The 22,438-nt window shown below is 37.3% G+C and overlaps 1 protein-coding gene and 1 pseudogene across 2 annotated transcripts; both read left to right on the top strand.

Moving 5' to 3' along the window:
- LOC120210558 (pentatricopeptide repeat-containing protein At5g09450, mitochondrial-like) lies at window positions 1-2,555 on the top strand. 2 transcript variants are annotated; one of them, XM_039209262.1, is made up of 3 exons: window positions 1-80; window positions 263-515; window positions 1,441-2,555. In XM_039209262.1, the coding sequence occupies exons 1-3, from the start codon at window positions 46-48 to the stop codon at window positions 2,332-2,334; spliced, it is 1,182 nt and encodes a 393-aa protein (XP_039065193.1). In that variant the 5' UTR covers window positions 1-45; the 3' UTR covers window positions 2,335-2,555. The 2 variants fall into 2 exon arrangements, with proteins under 2 accessions (XP_039065193.1, XP_039065194.1); XM_039209263.1 differs by having other exon boundaries at window positions 12-189.
- Window positions 2,556-4,416: 1,861 nt separating this feature from the next.
- LOC120210512 lies at window positions 4,417-6,276 on the top strand (annotated as a pseudogene).
- The last annotated feature ends 16,162 nt before the right edge of the window (window positions 6,277-22,438 follow it).

The following is a 22,438-nucleotide window of genomic DNA, read 5'->3' on the forward strand; positions in this document are numbered from 1 at the left end:
AAAGGCCTTAGAGAAGCGAAGCTGAACAGATCTCTATCAATTTCCATGGCGTCGCGCTCGCTTTTACATGGTTTCAGACGGTAACTATCTTTATTCTCATAATTTCCCAATTCATGAAAAAAAGGAAAAAAGAAGAAGACTAAATTATTAAACTGAATCCCGTTTACAACTCTCATCAGCTGCTTCAAAGTTAAATTCTTTCCTTTCCCAAAGATTTAACTTTTCAATTTTGTGAAATACATATATGTATATGCATATGCAGGAGAAGCGACCAGTGGTGCATGTCCAGGCTGTTGTCGTCGGGTTCCGTCAGGACCGAAGACGTGGACGATTACCCCAATGATTCGGAGACTGATGATCTGAAAAGTCGCATTTTTAGGTTGCGGCTGCCGAAACGGAGCGCCACCACAGTTATAGAGAAATGGGTGGGTGAGGGCAACCGGGTTTCTATCTCCGACCTCCGCCAAATTTCTAAAGACCTTAGAAAATCCCATCGTTTCAAGCATGCTCTCGAGGTACTTTTCCTTATATCTATTTTTTTAAAAGATTTTTAGCATAGCTTAATAATCCTAATAAATCTTTCGATATTTATGGCTTGAGAAATATAATGCTTGAATCATTAGGTTTGAGTACTTATGATTGGATAGTAATCCATTGATTAAGAATATGCTATCAGCTTGGAGATGGTCTTAATCTAATGTTAATGTTTAACAAACGACGAACAAGATAATATTTTATTATATGCATTTGGTTAAAATATCTTATGTATAAGATTTTTTGTAATACATCAGGCTTTGGCATTTGATTAGCTTAGATATTTAGCTATACAAAAGCAGTGATTTTATTGTCATGTTTACTATGGATATATGTTTCTCGTCATCTGCAGTAGGTTTTATGTTCTCTACTTTAAGGTTTGCTTGAAGTGCTCTTTTATCTCTTTCACTTTAGAGTTATTCAGTTCCTCTGATCTAGCGAAACGTGAAAACTTGGTTCTCAATTCCGCAGTTTTAATAAATTGTATCGATTTCTATTATATTGACTCAGAGTCACTTATCACTTAAGGTGTTCTTTTTCTCAGTTACAAGAGAGCATTTTATGAAAGTTGGTTTTGATGGGAGCTTATACGGATATCCAGGATGAGTTATTTTGGGAGTGTGAAATATAAAGGTCTGGTGTCATTATATGCATATATATAGGGATGTCTCAAATCTTTTCCCATTTTTCTTATTATACTTGTTAATGAATTGCACCTTGCAACATTTGGGTTAGTTTCGTTTTCTTTTTTGCCCTTTTAAATATACTTCGAAAAGAGTAATATCTGAAACAAAGTTTCACCTTGCATCTGTGTGGAAATGTTTGCACCTTGTAGTTTGAGTGGCTTTTGATTTCACGGGTAGAATTGAGTGTCAACTCTCTTATCTTACCTAATCAAGCTTGCAGATATCGGAATGGATGGTTAGTCGTGAAGAGTACAAGTTATCAGATACAGACTATGCCATTCGTATTGACTTGATGACAAAAGTTTTTGGTGTTGATACTGCTGAACGCTATTTCGAAGGCTTACCTCCGACTGCGAAGACTAGTGAAACATACACTGCTCTTCTCCACTGTTATGCCGCCGCAAAATTGACTGAAAAGGCAGAAGAACTTTTTGAGACAATAAAGGGTTTAAACCTCTCATTCTCTGCCCTTCCGTACAACGAGATTATGACTCTTTACATGTCAGTTGGGCAAGTCGAGAAGGTTTCTTCCGTTGTTGAAGAACTGAAAAGACAGAAAGTTGCACCAGATATCTTTACCTACAATCTTTGGATAAGTTCGTGTGCTTCATCTCTAAATATCGATCAAGTTCAAAGGGTTTTGGATGAAATGAGATGCGACTCTGGTTGCAATGAGGATTGGCAGAGATATATTAACCTTGTAAATGTTTATGTAACTGCTAGCCGTCTTGCGAGTACCAATTCGAGCTCTCCGATTGAAATCGAGAAAGGCATCACACAAAGGGAATGGATAACATACGATTTCCTTGTGATGTTGTACGCAGGCTTGGGGAACAAAGATAAAATTGATCAGATATGGAAATCTCTGAAAATGACAAAACAAAAGATGACAAGCAGAAATTACATATGCATTCTTTCTTCATATCTGATTCTTGGGCACATTAAAGAAGTGGGAGAGGTTTTTCATCAATGGAAGCAGTCGACAACCACGGAGTTCGATATATCTGCTTGTGACAGTGTTTTGACTGCATTTGAAGACGTCGGGTTGACGGAGAAAGCCAATGACTTGCATGTGCTTCTGATTCAGAGCAACTGCAGTCCCTCAAACAAGTAGGAATCTATTGCAGTTAAATGTGACTAGGAAACAAAATTTGCGAGAACAGCTCCTTGAAAACTGTACTTGGAGAGAAGAGAAATCGATTACTATGTGATCATTCTTCAACAAATGGCTGACTATTGATACCGGTAATCTTTCCATTTAACACCCATTTTCTGAAATGTTAGTAGGATCTACAGATTCTTGAAACAAACTATTTCCCTTCTGTGTTCTCTTTTTCATAATTGATGGATGATGAGAAAAAAGATACAGCTTCTGTTTGTTTTGATCATATATTTATGTATGGATTATACACCATCAGTAGGAAAAAAATGATTTCACAAGTGACCCTAGGACGATAACATGTGTTACATTTATTTGTTTTTCCACTTGTTACGAAGTTCTCGCGTTTGCATGAATGCAAGCAAGGTCTGTGATTGTTTTGTTGACTAATTTGCATTAAGTTTGAAATGGTTTGTAGTCCAAGTAACTTCATAATTTCAATGCATTGCACTCTGGGGATCTTGTTTTTTTTCCATTAAACTTTACACGATTACTTCATGTATAATCCATGCCTAGCTGGCTACTTAAAAAGAATAGAAAAGTAATAATATATGGGAGAATTTCATGATCCAAATCTTTCAGTTCTGTTCCCAACCATAATATAATATGTAAAATCTCGCCTTGGAACCTTAGCTTAATTTCACAAGTAAATGAAGATATAATAGAAATCTTTTTTAAAATAAATAAGTAAAGTTGGGTAGCAAATTGCAGTATTAAGCAGTAAACGTTCATTTCCGATGGTGACTTTAACCCTGTAGTTCACTGGTTTCTTTTAATTATTATTATTGGTTTGCAACCAAACTTAGAATACAAATAACTGAAATGTGATCTACACGTTAAATAAATTAAAATATTGTTTCAGACTTATAGCTAATAATCTGTGTATCTGCCTTAAAATCTGGAAACATTAGATTACCATTGACCTTTAGGTGATGTATTGTTTATGCTAATAATCTTTCAATTTTTCTGATTACAACACTGCATTTTAGCTTTAATTACGTTACTGACGGCACGATGACGTGAACATATCTTTTCGTTGCCGTGATGACATGAACAAAATGTCGTTTTGGTGAGACTATTGATGCTCAAAATGACATCGTTCTATGCACTAAACTTTAGGGATACATTGATTTTGCCACTAAACTTTAAAATAATTTACTTTTTGCATTGTATTTTTTTGGCCGCTGTTGACAAGTAATTATCGCCCGTCATCAATCATCTTTCGCGGCAAGATTGGTACCAACATGTTCACATTTCACTTATCTTTCTTATCTTAGAATTGGTTTTCCACGAAACACATTCAAAATTGATGAAAATCAATTTAGAAGTTGTACGTGCTAATACTCCGATCTCTCTTAATTACTGTATGATGAGCTTACTTTTATGGTACAATATTCTTCTCGAAATAATATTTCTCATCATTTGAATTTTTTAACAAACACCCAAAATCCCTCAAATGTAAGAAAGTCTCAAACCCGTAAAAATGATAGTTTTTTTTGTTGTTCAATTTTTGTTGATTTTGAATGGGTCCCGTGAAAAAACAATCATAGGAAAAAAAAGATGAGTGAAATGCGAACATTTTATATTGATCTTATTGTGAAAGATGACCGATGACGGGTGATGATTAATTGCTGACGGTGACCAAATAAGTGTAGTACTCAAAAGTTAATTGATTAAAAGTTTAGCAGCAAAAACGAAACACTCTTAAAGTTCAATGCATAAAATAACATTTTAGGAATCAATAGCCACACCCAAATGATATAGTTTTGTCCATATCATCACACTATTTAAATTTTAAAGGTCCAATAATATAATTGAAGTTAAAATTAAAGTTGCATTATCTAAAGTTCAATGACATCTTTTGTAGTTTATCCTTAAAAATAATAGTTTTTTAATCATAAACTAAAAAAAAGTCGGTGTTGTCATTTCTATAATGTAATATACATATTTTGAGAGGAAAGGAACTGAAATTCTGATATTTTATCAGTTTTGAAAAACTGAGAAAACCCAAATTCCCATTCAACTACTCGATCATCAAACTATAGAGATTCACTTCCGAATTCATCTGTGGCCATGAACATGCCTTCTCCTCGAGTTCATAGACCCAAAACCTTCAAACAAGACAACAACAGCTTGTTTTATTCTCCCAAGCTCTGCCTTTACATGCTCGCCCTGTGCATCACCCTCTTACTCCTCTTACAATTGCAGTCCTTACAACAATGGCAAACCTTAGTCTTCAAATACAGAGTCTTAGCCTCTCCCCGGAACTGCAACACCACCCAAGACCCCGAATCCATATCCCAAAAGCTTCGAGATTCCGTCACGTTTCTCCCGTTGAAAGACCTGCGTTTCGCTAACCAACCCCTCGATGGCCACACATGGTTCATGAGTTCCATGTACGATACACGCGAGGAAGGCGAGGTCCAGTACCAACAGTTCCCTTCCAAATCCTCCAAAGGCCGCTTACTTTGCCTTAAAGGCCGTGACAATCACGACGGTTCCTGGAACTACTACGCTTTGGCTTGGCCCGAGGCGCTTCCTTCCAATGCTACCCTAATGAAAGGACTCACTTTCGTGGCCTACAACCATTACAACTTCGATAACATCTGGCACGGTCTGTCCGCTGTTATGCCTTTCGTCGCTTGGCATCGCAAGAACAACTGCGAAACCCCAACGAGATGGGTGCTTTACCACTGGGGCGAGCTGAGGTTCAAGATGGGGACGTGGTTGAATACCTTGGTGGAGGCTACCTTCGGCCAGCCTTCTTATATCGAAGGGTTTAGAGATATGGAAGATGAGGGTCAACCGGTTTGCTTCGAGAAGGCTGTGGTGATGAGACACAACGAGGGAGGGATGTCGAGGGAGAGAAGAATGGAAGTTTATGATCTCATAGGTGCAAGGCTAGGGTTTACTGTAATGTGAGCGTTGAAAGAAGGGTTAACCATGAAGGACCCGACATCGGTATGACCTTGCTGATGAGGACCGGATCGAGGTCTTTCAGGAATGAGACGGCCGTCATTCGGATCTTTGAGAAAGAGTGCAACAAAGTCAAGGGATGCCGGTTAATGGTGGCTTACTCCAATAATCTCACCGTTTGTGAACAGGTAAATTTCTCTTGTGTTAACCTTATGGGTGAAAGCACTGTGCCTCTTTTAGGTAATATAACATTTTGTTTGAATTGTACGTTACAGTATTGAAAGCACTACAATTTTTGGTAGGCAATAATATAGCATTTTATTTGATTTGTGTGCATTACGCTTGTGAAAGCATCTCCTACTAAAGTAAGTTATAATGGGGGATATATATTGGGACTGGTGTGGCTCCATGTATGCATACTAAAATAAGTTATTTATGGATCCTCTAAGAGACACTTTTACTACTAAGACCAATCAATGTGTTAATGTTTAAAGACCACTCAATGTGTTAATGTTTATGAGTATAACACGAAATATTTGAACTCAAGGAATTAATATCATGTTCGATGAAATTGCAGGTGAAGCTAATGAGTTTAACAGACATTCTAGTATCACCCCATGGTGCTCAACTCACCAACATGTTCCTAATGGATCGAAACAGTAGCGTGATGGAGTTGTACCCCAAGGGATGGCTAAAACTTGCGGGCGTAGGCCAATATGTGTTTCATTGGATAGCCAGCTGGTCCGGGATGAGGCACCGAGGGGACTGGAGAGATCCCGACGGGGAGTATTGCCCTTACTCCGACGATGACCGTCGATGTATGGCGTTCTACAAAAATGGCCTAATCGGATACAATGAGACCCATTTTGCCGATTGGGCTAGAAATGTTCTGAGTGATGTTAAAACAAAGAAATCCGAAGAAGAGGCTTCGAAACGTGGATCAGCAAGTTGTTATTGCAGTTAATTGGGTTTCGTTTAGCTTCTTTTGGGGGCATGATTTATAAGTCAACGCATTTTGTTGTCCAACCTCAAATGGACTGTATCTCGAGTGGACTTCATTATCGAGCTTCAAGTGACAAAGAAAAAACTATTGATTTAAAAGTGGGTCCATCTCCATTTTGTTATTTTTTTATCATTATTATTTAATAAAACTCTTATTAATATTTATAAATATGATTTATATGATTGTGATTCATGTATGAGAAAGTAATAGATAGAATGATAATAAATAAAATCTCAATCCGAATTAAACAAAAAAAAATTTGAAATGCCGAATTAAACAGTAACAGGTGACATTTGGTCCACTAAACTCCAAATATAAAATTAGTAAAAGATATGTTAGATTTCTCTCAATTTTAAAATTAAGGTGTATTGGTTTTTTTAAAAACTTAATAATTTACTTTCAATCAATTTTAAGAGTAAACAATTAAGGATGATTACACAATAAAATTTACATCAAAACTTTACGTGAAAATTCATTTCAAGAAAAACCAAGAGTAGAAGAGGGGAAAATTCACTAATATCAAAAGAATAAGAATACAATGAGAATCCTCATGAATAACCTAATCTTTAACCATAATCCCTAGTATATATTTATAAGAATAAATATTTGATTACAAAGGAAACTTATAAAGTAGAAATCTATTCAAAAAGTACATGTTCTACATAAAATAAAGAAAAGCTTCATAATTTTAATCAAACAAAATTTCTTATTTTTGCCAATTATCTCTGAATTAATATCTTCTTTAATTGAATCAAATTGAATTCGATTGATACACTAACAATACTCTTTTCCTTATTCTACCATTTAAAGGGATATTCTTCAACAATGATTGTCAACTGAATTCAAGTCTTATCAAAGCTTAGATGTACGATATAACTTAGTCTTTCAGGTTAGTAAGATCATCATAAGTGTCAACTTCGTTCACAACTGTATCACAGTAATAACATGCATAACATGATCATGATCATCAATTACAATTATATCCTTAACCACCCATAATGCAGTCTTATTAAATCTTTATAGGGGTCTAATTTCTTCTATATGCCTATTTCCAACTGTAGAATGCTATGAAGGAATAATCTTTCCCCTATTGTTATTAATCCATGTGGCAAATTGAAATTTCTTTTAAATTTGTTGTATTCACAAAATTGAATTTCTTCTTCTTGAATTTGTTTTTCCCACATGACTAAACTCTCTCTTGCTTCTAAAATTTGTTAACGTATGAAATTGATTTTTTTTATGCTCCCAAAAACTGTTATACTAACGGTTATTTTGTTTAACACTAAATCCTCATTTGCCACGAAGAAGAAAACAATAGCCTCGTCTTCCATTATTATTGAACCTTAAAGAATATAAAACTTGACAATCTTTCTCTGCCTTTTAGTCAAAATAAGAGAGTTCTTACAAAATTTCATATTTCCATTTTCCACAACGAGGATCTGGTGTTACAATCTAACATCAAAGTTTCATGCTTCAAGTATGACATTATCGTGATTGAAATAGATAATTGAATGCTTTGATATAAATTTGTTAGAAGATAACAAACAAGTATAGTGATAACACAATAAAAGAGACACTAATATTTTACTTGAAAAAACCTTTCAGGAAAAACCACATACAAATATTAGAAAATTTACAAATATTGAAAGAAGTTAATCCACTATAAATATAGAGATCACAAAGAGTATAAATACATTGCATCTCATTATCTCAAATTCGGTACATATATTTAAACTAGGTGTATCCCAAAACACTCGTCCAATATCCCTACAAAATATTTTTTTAACATAACCCCCAAAAGTTGCAGAGCTTTAAAAAAGGATTAAATCTAAGGATAAGACTTATTTCATATTTATATAATCAAAATACTTAGCCACCAAAAAACTTAATTTGATACGACTATTACTACTTTTATAGATCTGAGGTCAAATCATTCCTATATTTGTTGTGAACTTGTCCAAGAGATGGGTATTACGCCTAAAACTTAGAAGTTAAAGTTTGATTTTCAAGTCACTTAAGAATAGATGTGATTATGGACAAGGTCCATTGTAGGTGCTCGATAGAGATCTAATGTCAAATTTCTCTAGCAAATTTGATGGAATTAGTTCGATTTGATCTTGGGCATAGATTGACTATCCGAGTACGATGTAAGCATGAGGTATAGGGCTTGACAACTCAAACTTTATAGAACGGATGGTACCAAGGTAGTAATGGTTAGTGAGGAGCTTAACGGTGCCTCAAGGATTGTTTTGACCATAAAAGCCTAGAAGTTGATGAGTTGTGGTTGTGAAGTGTTCTTAGCACATGTGGTAGACACCTGCGTTCCAAGTCTGTTACTCAAGGATATTCGTGCAGTGAAAGACTTCATTGATGTATTTTTGGAGGAATTACTAAGATTGCTACCCGATAGAGAACTAGAGTTTGGCATCGAGGTTAAGCCAAGATCAACTCTAGTGTTCATTGTTTTTTACCGCATGGCATCAACAGAGCTAAAAGAACTGAATGCTCATATTCAAGAACTGCTAGAGCAAGGGTTTATTAGACTGAGCGTCTCACTTTAGGGAGTACCAGTGTTGTTTGTAAAAAAGAAAGACATATCAATGAGGTTGTGCATCGACTATTATCGGTTAAATAAGTTGACTGTGAAGAATCAATATTCATTTTCGAGAATTAATGATTTGTTTAACCATCTTAAGGGATCCAGGGTGTTTTTTAAGGTTGATTTGAGGTCGGACACTATCTAATAAAGGTTAAAGAGACTGACATAGAGAAGACATAATTTAGGATCTAGTATGACCATTATGAGTTCTTAGTAATGATGTTCAGCCTCACAAATATGCCAGTCGCGTTCATGGATTTGATGAATATGATCTTCTATTATTTCTTAGATCCATTTGTAGTGGTATTCAATAACGACATCTTAGTGTACTTATAGTTTGAGGAAAAGCAAGACCACATCCTTTGTATCATACTACAGACTTTGATAGGGTGCCAGTTGTTTACTAAATTCAATAAATGTGGGTTTTGGCTTTTAGAGGCATCGTTCATGGGTCATGTGGTATCATCGATGACATATGCGTTGACCCTTAAAAGATTTAAGTTATGGTTGTGTGGGAACACTGTGGAACGTATTTGAGGTGTATAGCTTTTTAAGGCTTATCGAATACTACTGTCATTTTGTTAAAAGGTTTTCGATGATTATCGCTCTAATTAAAAAAGTTACTTCAAAAAGAAGTTTCGTTCATTTGAGAGGAGAAGCGTCAACAGAGTTTTGAGAAACTTAAGAATATCTTAACTCAAACCCTCATATTAACTCACTCGAAGTGATATAAGGATTATATCATATTCAACGATGTCTCATTGAACGAGTTAGGTTGTGTATTGATGAAAGAGGGTCGAGTGGTTGTATACACATCCTAGTAGCTTAAGCTGCATGAATACAACTATCTCACTCATGACTAGAAGCATGCCACCGTAGTTTTTGCTTTGAAGATTTAGAGGCACTATATCTTCATATCTTCAGAGAGAAGTGCTACATCTTCAATGATCATAAGAGCTTGAAATATTTGCTCACATAAAAGAAATTAAACTTGAGGCAATGTCGTTGGGTGGAATTGTTAAAGGATTATGCTTGTGTAATATATTACCACTCAAGTAAAGTAAATGGAGTGGCAAATGCCTTGAACTAGTAGACAATATCTGACATCTGAGCTTTGTTCGCGCGTTTGATTTTGACTAAGGATAGTGGGTTATTAGCTAAGTTGCGAGTAGAGCATGAGTTAGTTAAGGAAGTGAAAGAGCTCCAAGAGGTCGATGTCTGATTATAGAGTAGTATGGAGTGAGCTCGTGCAAGGTCGCCAACGTAGGGCACCTGGTTTTGATCTAAAAGAGGGTAGCATATTGTACTTTTGGGGTAGATTGTGTATCCAGTTGAACAAATAGTTGAGCAATAAAATTCTTGGTAAGGCGCATTATAGTTCATTCTCAGTCCATCCTGGAGGGAACAAGATATACCAAGACCTTCAACAGCGGTATTAGTGGTTAGGCATGAAAAAGAAAATAATCGAGTTCGTATCTAAGTGTCTAACTTGTCAGCTAGTTAAGGTGGAACATCAGTTTCCTTTGGAGTTGATCCAACCTATATATATTCCGCAGTAGAAAAGGGACATAGTGACCATGATTTTATGACTCAGTTGCCAATAAATAGACGAAAATACAATGTAGTTTGGGTAGTGGTCGATCGATTAACCAAGTCTGCTAATTTCCTACCGATATAGATGGATTTCACCTTAGAAAGGTTGGATATACTATATATCCAGAGATAGTGACATTTCATGGAGTGTCGACGTCGATCCTCCATGATCTAGATTTACGTTTTACTTATAGATTTTGGAAAGCTCTTCATGAAGCCTTATGTACCCGACTACATTTTAGTACCGTCTCCCACCCGTAGACCGATAACCAACCAGAGTGTGATTCATATTTTGGATAAAATACTTAGGTTTCGCGTTATAGACCTCAAGGGTAGTTGGGAATATCATCTTCCATTGTTAGAGTTTGCCTACAAAAATAGTTACCAATCAAGTATGCAAATGGCTCCTATAAAGCTTTGTATGAGAGTAGATGTAGAACTCCGTTGTGTTGAACAGAGCTTAGCAAGAGGAAATTGGTAGATCCCGATTTGGTTAAAAAATTAAAAGAGAAAGTTAGGATGATTTAAAGTTGTTTGAGGAAAACTTTTGACCGAAAAGGTCATACACAAACTTGAAGTATAAAGACATAGAGTTTGCAATGAGTGATAAAGTATTCCTCAATGTGTCACCTTAGAATAGAGTACTTAGGTTCGGACGCAAGGGAAAGTTAACTCCGCATTTCATTAGATCTTATGATATTTTTTAGAGGGTTAGAATCGTAACTTATCATTTAGCCTTGCCGCCGGAGATTGAGTACATTCACAATGTGTTCCATGTATCGATGCTTAGGTGATACCGTTCTGACCCTTCCAATTTTGCAAGAGAAATTGAGGTAAGCCAAGACATGTCATACAAGAAGAGGGCTGATAATAATATTGGATCAAAAAGTTAAGGAGTTAAGGAATAAATGAATTTTGTTAGTGAATGTCTTGTGAAGAAACCATAGGGCTTAGGCGACTTGGGAGACAAGGAAGACATGCAACTTCAGTATCCACATATTTTTTATTCAGGTAAATTTTGAGGGCAAAATTTTCTTCTATGAGAGGAGTTGTAACGCCCTAATTTTCAAGTTAGTAGTTTTGGGTTAACCCAAGAGAGTTTTGGATGTCTAATAGCCTTATAAGAAGTCTAGGTCCAATTATAAATTAAATTAGGCTTAGGATGAGCCCAAATTAAAGATAAAAATGGGTATTTTGAATTGAGGATAAATGAGGAAGGAGTAGGACTGCAAAGAACCCCAAATTATTTCGAAGGCTGAATTCTTTAATGGTTAGTAAGGTCACACAACAGAAGAGAAGAATAAAAAGGGGTGGTTTTCTCATATCACTTTTGTTCCATCTTTTATCTTATTTCTCATTCAAACTTTCTCTTTTCTTCTTGGTGGCTAGAACAAATGTGATGAATTTGTTGATTTGTATCCCTAGTCTCAATTTCTAAACATAAATTTGGGAATCTTCATCCTTTAAGATTTCTTTCAACCTCTCCATCTTAAGGTTTGGCCATGGTGGTCATAGTGAGGGCTTTTGAAATGTTTTGAGTGTTTGAGCCTTAGGGTGATTATAGTCCATCCCTAATGGTTAAAAATCACTTTTATACCTCTTCTAATCTCCTATATAGTTTAGTGATACATCCTTTTTACTTGTGGTAGTGAGAGAAGTAAGAAAAAGCTCCAAGATTAAATGAAATGAGAAAGTGATGCTTGGGTGAGCTTGAGGTTAATTCTCCAGCTTCTAGTAGTAAGGTAACACCCTCCTAACACTTTTATAATGCTTGTAAATAAGCATGCATAGTATGGTTTCTTGTAGGAATTTATGAAGCATTTGGGTGCATCTGAGTTTATAGCATGAAATGGGTGTTTGTTGTTGTTCTTGCACAAAGAAATGACTTTTATGATATTTTAACCCTACATAAACTTTAAATAATGTTTCAGGACCTTATGAGGGTATGGGAGTGAATTTGGAGAGTTTTACTTTAGCAAAATAGGGCTTTTTGGGTTTAGGGTACCAATACTATATGAACAATATCGATTCGTCTTATAAGGCTAAAATCAAAGGGTCTTATAGGGTGGCATCGGTACCGTGTTCTTGGGGTATCAATACTCGGGGCTTAGTATTGATACTAGATGATCCATTCAAATTCTAGTAAGCTAATTTTGTAATGTACCTAGTAAGTACCAATACCATAAAGAGCAGTACTGATACTCCAGGCAGGGGTATCGATACCCGTATATTTTTACAAACACCAAATACAATTTTGGTATTGATACTCGAGGTAGTATCGATACCACAAGATGGTAGTAGAGATACCCTAGATAGGGGTATCGATATCGAGGGATGTCTCAAAATTTAGTGTGTTAATTCGATACTGATACTCGAGGTAGTATCGATATCCTAAAATAAATTAGTATTGATACCATAGGGCTTAATATCGGTATCATAGTGAAAGTGATGTCATAAGCCTTATTTCATCAATGGACCCGGAAAGGGCTAGGATCAATGATAAATTTATGTGTGATAACATAAGATCATTGTGAAGTAAGATTTCATAAGACTTATGCCTTGTTTGATGCTCGAAAAATGATGAAAACACCCGATTCACTTATGTATGATAATCATATAGTTGAGTGCGATTTTTGTGATATATCCAAATTACTGTAATGAAACTTATGGCTAGTTGAATGTTGTATTGACGTTATGTGACCCAGACATATTTTGAGTACTCTAGATGAGTAGACTAGCTAAGTAAGGTGTCAATGCTTGTGATCCAAACCTCGTTTAGGGTATTGGAACGATATTGATATTGTGTGATCCATTTCTTACCTAAAATACCTTAGTAAGCAAATAGGGTTTGAGTTCTCTGAGGCTATGTGACCCCAAACTGCACCATGATACTTGTTATTGTCGTGTGTTGAATATTCCCTTCTTGTTCATGACTATACTTGTATCATGCTCATATGTTGAATATATATAGTATAGCATGCTATTCTTAGGTGTCGGTCGAGGATCTCATCGCCAGCCTGTAGATTCTAGAATATGACTTTTTCAGATTATGTCTCAAGTATTTGTAATGATCATGTACTATCATAGACCCTTATGTATTTTGAGTCATAAACTCTATTTTTTAACATATGTATTTTGGGATGTACTATTGGAAGTTCCCCACTTTTATAACTTACCTTATTTGAATTATTACAATGGTTTGATTGTGGTAAATTTTATGGATATGGTGAATGTTTTTTAAAGGAAAAAATTGGTTAGCCACTTTGATTATTCCGTATGATTTTCTAATCCTTTGAGATTTGAGTTGGAATTGGAGGGTGTTACATTTCTTATAAGTTATAATTAACAAACCAAATTTTGGTTGAAAGACCATCTTCACTCGTATTTGCTCTAAACAAAATCTTTTGTTTCTCAAAGTTAAATTGTTTCCCCAAGCAATGTTCATAAGTCCTCAAGGTTCTCTTAAACTTGCCAAAAACATGAACCGAGAAAGATACGGATGAAAAATGTCGTATGATCAAAGCAATCCATCGACAATGAAAACTCATGCTACAAAGAACATGTTCTAAAAGGCATCACTTAACACGATTGTTAGTTTTTAATCCAAAATTGTCTAAGGGTGCTTAATGAGTTGAGCAGCTTGTGAGTAGCTTAAACTTGACTTGATCAATATTTGGTCAAAGTTCGATTTAGATTGACTCTGTTTGAACTTGAATTAGACTCGAGATCTTAATGAATTTAATCGAAAAAGTCCAACTTGACTCGATAAGTTTGCGAGAAACTCGTGAGTTTTTTTTAAAATATTTTTTTTAGTAATTTTCTTAAAAATTATTTCATTCAAAAAATTATTGATTTAATAATAGAAAAAAAACAATAAATTACTAATCTATATGTGTAGACGCCCATATTTCATCCATTTATGCATATTATAATAAACATATTTCAGCCCAACAGGCCCAAACGAGGTCCCATCAGCTGCCAGCCCGAGCACTCAAGGGTTTCTGGAAACCTTAGCATCAACCCAGCGCCGCAAGGACTCATGGCCGAGACTTCCACAGCTGCACGTTCCGACCTTCCAGCAGCCCGAACTCCACGCCAGTTTCCTCGGAATAGACCAACAAGAAAACAAGCACGAGTATTAGTGTTTTGTTAGGATTTAAACACCTAAAAATAGGGTATTCAAATTCCTATAAAAGCATGTAATCATCCATTTGTAACACAACAACAGGGGATATGAAATGAAAGCAGAAATTTCGAGCAAGTACGAGAAGTGATTCAAAGCATTTTTTTGCGATTATTAAAGAAGAAATATAAGGTAAAACGGCTCACCTTTTATTATTTCGTTATGCATGTCGTCTCTTGGATGTAAAGCGCCGAAAGCCGATGACCGGAATAGGGGCATTTGAAAATTTCTTTTTAGATCTACGCCCCTACGAGGCTTATTTAAAAAAACTAAGGCGTTTTTCGTGACAAGGGTGTTATGGGCTTTCGAAAAAATCATTTTTTTTCCAGATTTGCCACCGGTGACGGCGGCCGACGTCGTTCACGGTGGCCGGCGAGGCGCATACGGTGGCCGGTTTCTGGGCTGTTCTTCAATTTGAAAAACATATCAGAGGATATAAATGAAAAAGGGAAGGTGATATTGTTTTGGTTCACGTGTTCTGGAGTTAAAAAGGAAGGAGGAGTGCTTTTTATTTGGATTTTTGGGTTAATCTCACTTAGGGTGCCTATAGTTTTAGTCATCTTTTACTTTGGTCGCTTAAGGTATTGGATTATTCACATTCAAGTCCCCTCAATTCCTACCGTGTTTTGCATTATGACCCGCGTGTTTCTATTGAAAAAGGGGTAAACTTCTCTTTTAGTCCCTCAGATTTTAAACTCTTATTTTTTAAACCCCAATTCGATTTCCCCCTGGATTTTCATTCGAAATTGACCCTCAAATTTAACTATCGTTTCAATTTCATCATTCTATTATTAATATATATATGTATATTTATTTGTTTCCCTTACTATTTTTTACTATTTTTTGTATTTTCTTTAATTTATTTTTTATTATTATCATTATTCTTATTTATCATTTATTTATTTATTTTTTATATTATTCTTATTATATTTTCTCTAATATTTTACATATATATATATATTATGTATACTTTATGTAATTTTTATTATTATTATTTTTCTAATGTATTGCTCATATGTTATTATATATTTTATTTTATTTTTATTTACCTTTTTTCTCTATTTTATCTTATGTTTTTATACTTGTCTTTATTTTTATTTCTTTCATGTTCTCTACCTCCATGTTAATTATGTGTATTGTTTATTTTTGTCTATTTTGTTCTTTATTGCACTTTCTTTATTTTTAATTTACTTTAATCACCTTTTTTAATGCTTTTCATGACTCTTTAAGGGTATACTTTCAAATCCGATCGGGGGTAAGTAGTTGGGATCGTTATTTTACCTTTTAATTTAAAATTATAATTTTCTTAATTTAAGACAACTATAAATTACATAGTATCGAAAGGGCAGTTCAAGGGTGCTAACCCTTCCTTGACTGTAACCGACTCCCGAATCTGAGACATCTTTGGTAAGACGCATATCAGCTAAGAAATAAGGTATCCGATCAACCTATTTATTTTTAAATAAATGATCGGTGGCGACTCCTAATCCACATTTTTCAAGTCGAAGCCCAATTCCGGGGCCCAACCGAAAGACGGTTGTGACAGCTTGGCGACTCCGCTGGGGAATAGGTAAGTGAGTCAGGCTAAGGTAATTAACAGTTGTCTTTTTAACGAAAAGGGTAAGTTTAAATTTTAAGGCAATATTTTGATCATTTTTACTTACTTTTGATTATATTTTCGAGTAAATAGTTGGACTAATCGTTTTCTCATGATTTCAGCCTTCAAAGTTTTTTTTTCATCTAAGGCTCTATACCCGAGCTCCAAACCCTATTTTAAGTAGGGGTGAAAGCGACGCCTTTGTGTGAATTTATTCACCGTGCAGGCCTAGCAAGTAGCCTTCGGGATTCATATACCTTATGTCTTCGTGTGAATTTATTCACCGTGCGGGCATAAGGGAATGTGTCCTCTCGAGTTTAACTTAGTTCACACAAGCCTGTGATGGGTTTAGGACTAAGGGTCTGGCAAGCCCAAGGGGGCACCGGCAAGGAGAACTCGAGTACCTTTTTTTAGAGCCTAAACCCAGAGACTACAAGGAATTAGGGCCCACCCCAAAACCACATTTTCGAAACCTAGGATATTTTTACCTTAACCATGTCTTTTTTTTCTTTCGTCATTTATTTATTTATTTATTTTACTAACATTTTTGCCTTTGTGTTTGTTTTTTTAGCATTTTCATCATAACAAGAGGCTATTGATCTTTAAAAAGCGTTTATTACACACAAAATAATCTAAATTAATGGACAAAGGTGTTGTAATACAAGAGATTAAGAACGCCGAGGCACGACTATGGTCCGAGATGACTCAGAAAGAGAAGGGAGATAGTCTTCAGGGAACTACGTGTCAGAGCTGGTTAGCTATGCCTCTGTCAGCCTGAAACAGAATGATGTCCAAGAGTTGCGTAACATTTGGGACAGTTGGAAGAATGACAGAAAGCAGAAGTTCAGCCAACGATATGGTGATATTGCCCTCTTACTTCATGTCAAGACTGATGAGCCCCTGCTCCGAGCACTTATTCAATTCTGGAACCCGGGATATAGTTGCTTCACCTTTAACCGAGAGGACATGGTGCCCACTATCGAAGAGTATACCACGGTAATGCACTGCGAAAACATCAGACTAGAGAAGGCATATATCAAACATATCAAGGTTAGCCTTTTAAGATCGGACTGGCCAAGATTACAGGGGTTGATGAAAAGTGGGTGACTGATCGACTTGACACAAAGGTAACGGGGAAGGAATCGAGTGGATCCATATAAAGCAACTAATGAAGAACCACCCTGATGAATGAAAGACTATAGATCTTTTTGCACTGGGTTTATACGATTTGATTATCTTTCCGAAGACTTTGGGGTGCATCAACGCAGCCGTAGTAGAACTATTTGAACAACTTCCAAGGCGAGTCAACCCAGCGCCGACCATCTTAGTCGAGACCTTTGGTCTCTTAATCATTGCAGAAGAACCGGTGGAGGAAGGTTCATTGGATTTGTTCAGCTCCTTCAAGTCTGGATTCACAGCCACTTCTGGAAGACTAACGGGGTTGCCTACCGCCGATTCAGCACTACCTATTCACCATTGGGAGAGTTCATCACTATGAAAGGGCATGAAGGCGCTTCGAAGGAAGAATGGATGAAGGTCTTCACTCATCTTCAGGACCGGGATATTACTTGGAGAGCCCCCTGGTTGTTCCTCAGTGACGTTCTTTTTGGATGTGGAGATTCTGACACTATGATTGTACTTGGACTTTGGGGTGCAGTTGGGTATGCTCCATTATTTGCACTTAGACAGTATGGGACACGTCAGTTTGTCCCAACAACATATGGATTATCTACATCAGAGTTTGTGTATCACGGTGATAGTTATAAGAAGAAGATCAAAGAGATAGCCGAGTCATGGAAGAAAGTATCCCGGATGGATATTGTGGCTGCTAAAGACATGCTCACTCTAGACTATTTAGAGTGGCGAAGATTGCGAAAAAACGATAATACCCCGGTGCCAGACTGTGAGGACACACAGACCATGGAGGAACATCTCAAACCTACCCCTTCTGAACTTGAGATAGCCAAGGTAGAGTTTGAAGCTGTGAATAATGAATTGAAGTCGAAGATAAAGGAACTTGAAGCTGAACGTTATCAATGGAAACTCGAGGCTGACTCTCAGAAAGACAGAGCAGACAAACTAGAAAGAGAACATAAAAGAGTCCGGTTTGAGCTTGAAGACTTGAGAAAGGGGTATCAAGATACGGTCATGGATAACTCCAAGTTGAAGGTGTCTTATGAGTACTGGAAATATGAAGCTCACAGCTTGAAAAGAAAGTTCGAGGGGCCTGATGAGAGAGCCTGGAAAGAACAGATAAAAACTGCCCAGAGACGCTTAGTAGACAGCCAACATCAAAACCAACGCTTGAAAATCCAGATGGCTGATCTGGAGAAACAACATGAGAGAGATGGAAAAACAATAGCTGAGTTAGAAACTATTGTAGATGAGTTCAAAAAGCAAGCGAGCGAGCTTCAGATAGTACCCTTCGACTCGGGTTTGCAGTGGAGTTTTCGTTGGGAGCAAGCACAACAAAGGGTAAAGGCCAGAGACGCAGTTAGCCGAGACTTCCTGGATCAAGTACAGAAGGCAGCTCGCCATCTACATGGCCTGGAAAGGGAAGCTGGAGTGGTTCGACAAGGTATACAACTAGTGACAGATGAAGGAAGAAGACTTGTTAAACTACTAGAAGCTGTTCGGGGTTTAGAGGATTTAGTTCGAATGTACCTTTGATTGTTTTTATGTCTCTTACAAGATAAAACATTTTTGTCTAAATAAAGATTATTTATAATAATGAACACTTTTCTGGATCAGTACCTCTAAATCGCATACATCATGTATTGCATACTTTGCATTTTATATTTCATGTTTATTTTTTATATTTTCCATGTTTTTACATTCATATTAACTAACAGAACATGTCTCAGAAAGGGTAGGAGCAAACACCAAGTATACCATCGTAAGTATTAAATACGCATCACCCGCACAATACCCGAGCAAAGAAAAGACAAATGGAGGCCAAAATGGAAAAACTTGAAGAGAACATGGCAAGTCTACAAAAGAACTGGAAGATAAGATGGCTCAAAACAGTCAGAGCACTCTGGAGTCCATCAAGAAAAACCAGAGTCCTTGGTCGACCAAATAGTGGCCAAGTTATCTAGTTTACAGCAAGCTAGTGCAGTAGGGGGAAGTCCCTCCGAAGGGGTAACTATATCACCAACCCCACAGGTGGTTATTTCACCCGAGATCTTACCCAGACCACAAGAAAATTCTTCTGCTGTCAAAGGAAAAGCACCATCTGCTGTAAAGGTGCAAACTTCCAAAATTAATCCTGATAATCATCCGGATGATTACAATATCTCGGATTTCAATGAAGATGACAAAGAGAAAAAGATGGAAGAAAAGATCAGGATGTTAGAAGATCAAATGAAGATGGTCCAAGGGGACATGATTATTATGGAGTGGACGCAAGGGAGCTGAGCCTGGTTCCAGATTTGGTGCCTCCACCAAAGTTTAAAGTTCCTGAGTTTGAGAAGTTCGATGGGAACTGCCCATTAGCCCATATTACTATGTTCTGTCGAAGATGACAGGATATGCAGGGAATGATCAACTCTGATCCACTGCTTTCAGGAGAGCTTATCTGGGTCAGCTATCCGGTGGTACAACCAACTCAGCAGAATTCACATCAAGACATGGAAAGACTTAGCCAAGTCTTTCCTAGAACAATATAAGCATATCAACGATATGAGACCAGACCGGGTTATGCTGCAAAGCCTGGAAAAGAAGCATAATGAGAGTTTCCGATAATATGCGCAGTGATGGAGGGATTTTTTTGTGCAGGTTCATCCACCCTTAGATGAAAAGGAGACTAGAAAGTTATTTATATAAACCCTAAAGACACCTTACTTCAGACACCTGGTGGCAATTACATATGAAGGTTTCTCAGATTTAGTCATGGCTGGTGAAATGATTGAGTTGGCCATTAAACAAGGAAAAATCGAGGGAGGAGACTCCAGTAAGAAGCCTTCCATTGAAAACAAAGACCGAGAGATCAACAATGTCAACACTTATAACGTCAACGAGGGTGTTACAGTCTCAAGCTCAAAAACCACTACAACTGTACCATCTGGTACTTCTACCCAAACTCAAAGAGAACCAAGGAGGGAAAGGGAAAGGGAGCAGTTCGATCCCATTCCCATGACATATAAAGAGTTATATCAACAACTTCTCGGCACATGCAGTTTCACCTTACCCAATGGATACGATAAAGCCCCCATATCCGAGATGGTATGACTAGAACGCAAACTGTGAATACCATGGTGGTGTGCAAGGGCATTCGATCGAAGGTTGTCTCGCATTCAAGAGGCTTGTACAACGAATGCGGAATAAAATTTGGGTCACATTCAACTCTGAAACACCAAACGTCACCCAGAATCCCTTGCCTAATCATCTGGAGGCCGGAATTAATGCAGTCATCACCAAAAACGGCAGGAGAATCAAAACCAATATTTTAGAAGTCAAAGATCCTTTGGCTTGGGTATGGAGCCAAATGGTAATGGCAGGGCTTCTTACACCGCAATCGTATCTAAAGAATGAAGGTGGTAATTATTGTTGTTACCATAATGAAGAGGGGCATAAAGTGCAAGAATGCTCCAAATTCAAGACATTAGTCCAGCTCATGATGAGCCAGAAGGAGCTGGAGTTTTACGAGGAAGTTCAGGATTCCCGGGAAGCATACATTTGTGCTACTAGAGGATCATCAGACAAGAGATTCGGCAGGGGTAGTCCGTTGATCATTACCCCTAAGGCAAATATCAACAACAATTCCACAAGCAAAGGTGGTGATTACGACACCTCGACCTTTTCAGTACAAGGACAATCGACAAGTGCTATGGAAGTACGGATGCCAGTGAGTACTTCCAAAGGATGTGACAACAATGTGGGGCAAAGACAACTAGAGCCCTTCAAGGAAGACGTATTGGTAATCAATGAACCTATAAAGGAGGAAGAAGCTAAAGAGTTCCTCAAATTTCTGAAGCATAGTGAGTACAGTGTTGTAGAACAACTTCACAACTTGCCAACACGCTCTTCAATGTTGGCACTTTTATTAAACTCAGAAGCACATCGGGAGACACTATTGAAAGTTCTGAATCAAACATTCGTGCCACAAGACATACCAATCAGCAAGATGGACCGACTGGTAAATAATATTCAAGTTGATAATCTCATCTCATTTTCAGATGATGAGATTCCATCCGGAGGAAGAGGCCGAACGAAGGCATTACACATCACTACCTACTGCAAGGGGCATGCTTTGCCAAGTGTATTGATCGACAACGGCTCAACTCTGAAAAGGCTGCCAATAGATACCTCGTATATAGGAGCTGTCAGAACGTGGTCTGAGCATTTGATGGGACCAAAAGAGAGGTTATTGGCAAGATAGAGGTGCCATTGACTATCGGACCTGCCACCTATGATGTCAAGTTTCTGGTAATGGATATCATGCCTTCCTACAACTGTCTTCTGGGAAGGCCATGGATTCATCAAGCTGGTGTAGTACCATCCATACTGCACCAAAATGTTAAATTTGTTATTGACGGAGCCTTAGTAATTATCAATGCTGAGGAAGATATTATGGCAAGTGTGACCACGGAGGTCCCATATATCGAGGTGGACGAGGAAGCGTGGAGTGTTCGTTCCGCTCCTTAGAATTTGTGAATGCCACCTTTGTGGCAAAAGGATTCCTAAACCCCGGCTTTCCAAATGTACCAGAATAGAGATCATGCAAACATTGGGACGAGGTGCCAAGACTGGAAGAGGGCTTGGAAAGTTTCTACAGGGGAGATTGATCCAATTCTTCCTATTTCAAAGCCATATCGGTTTGGGCTCGGCTTTCAGCCCAGTTACCATGAGAAGAGAAAAGAAGTTCAGAAGATCCGAGAGAGAAGGCTAGCCAGGTTGATTGGAAGTGAACTTCAATGGGAGCCCATGACATTCCACCTCTTTTCCATACATTCAAGTCAAGTGGTTATGTGTTTGAGACCACATTGACAGACTTGAAGCGGCTTTGGAAGATTTGAGCATCAATGCCATAACCACTGGAAATGCTAATGACACAGTTAGATCTGGGATATGCCCTCTACTACCTGGGTTCGTGCCTAGCCGTTGGTCGGTCGAAGAACTACCTGTGGTTTACAAGAGTCTTTCAGAGTAATATTCGAACTATCCCTA

Source organism: Hibiscus syriacus, unplaced genomic scaffold (assembly GCF_006381635.1).
Source record: "Hibiscus syriacus cultivar Baekdansim isolate YM2019G1 unplaced genomic scaffold, ASM638163v2 tig00109925_pilon, whole genome shotgun sequence".
Taxonomy (NCBI): Eukaryota; Viridiplantae; Streptophyta; class Magnoliopsida; order Malvales; family Malvaceae; genus Hibiscus; species Hibiscus syriacus.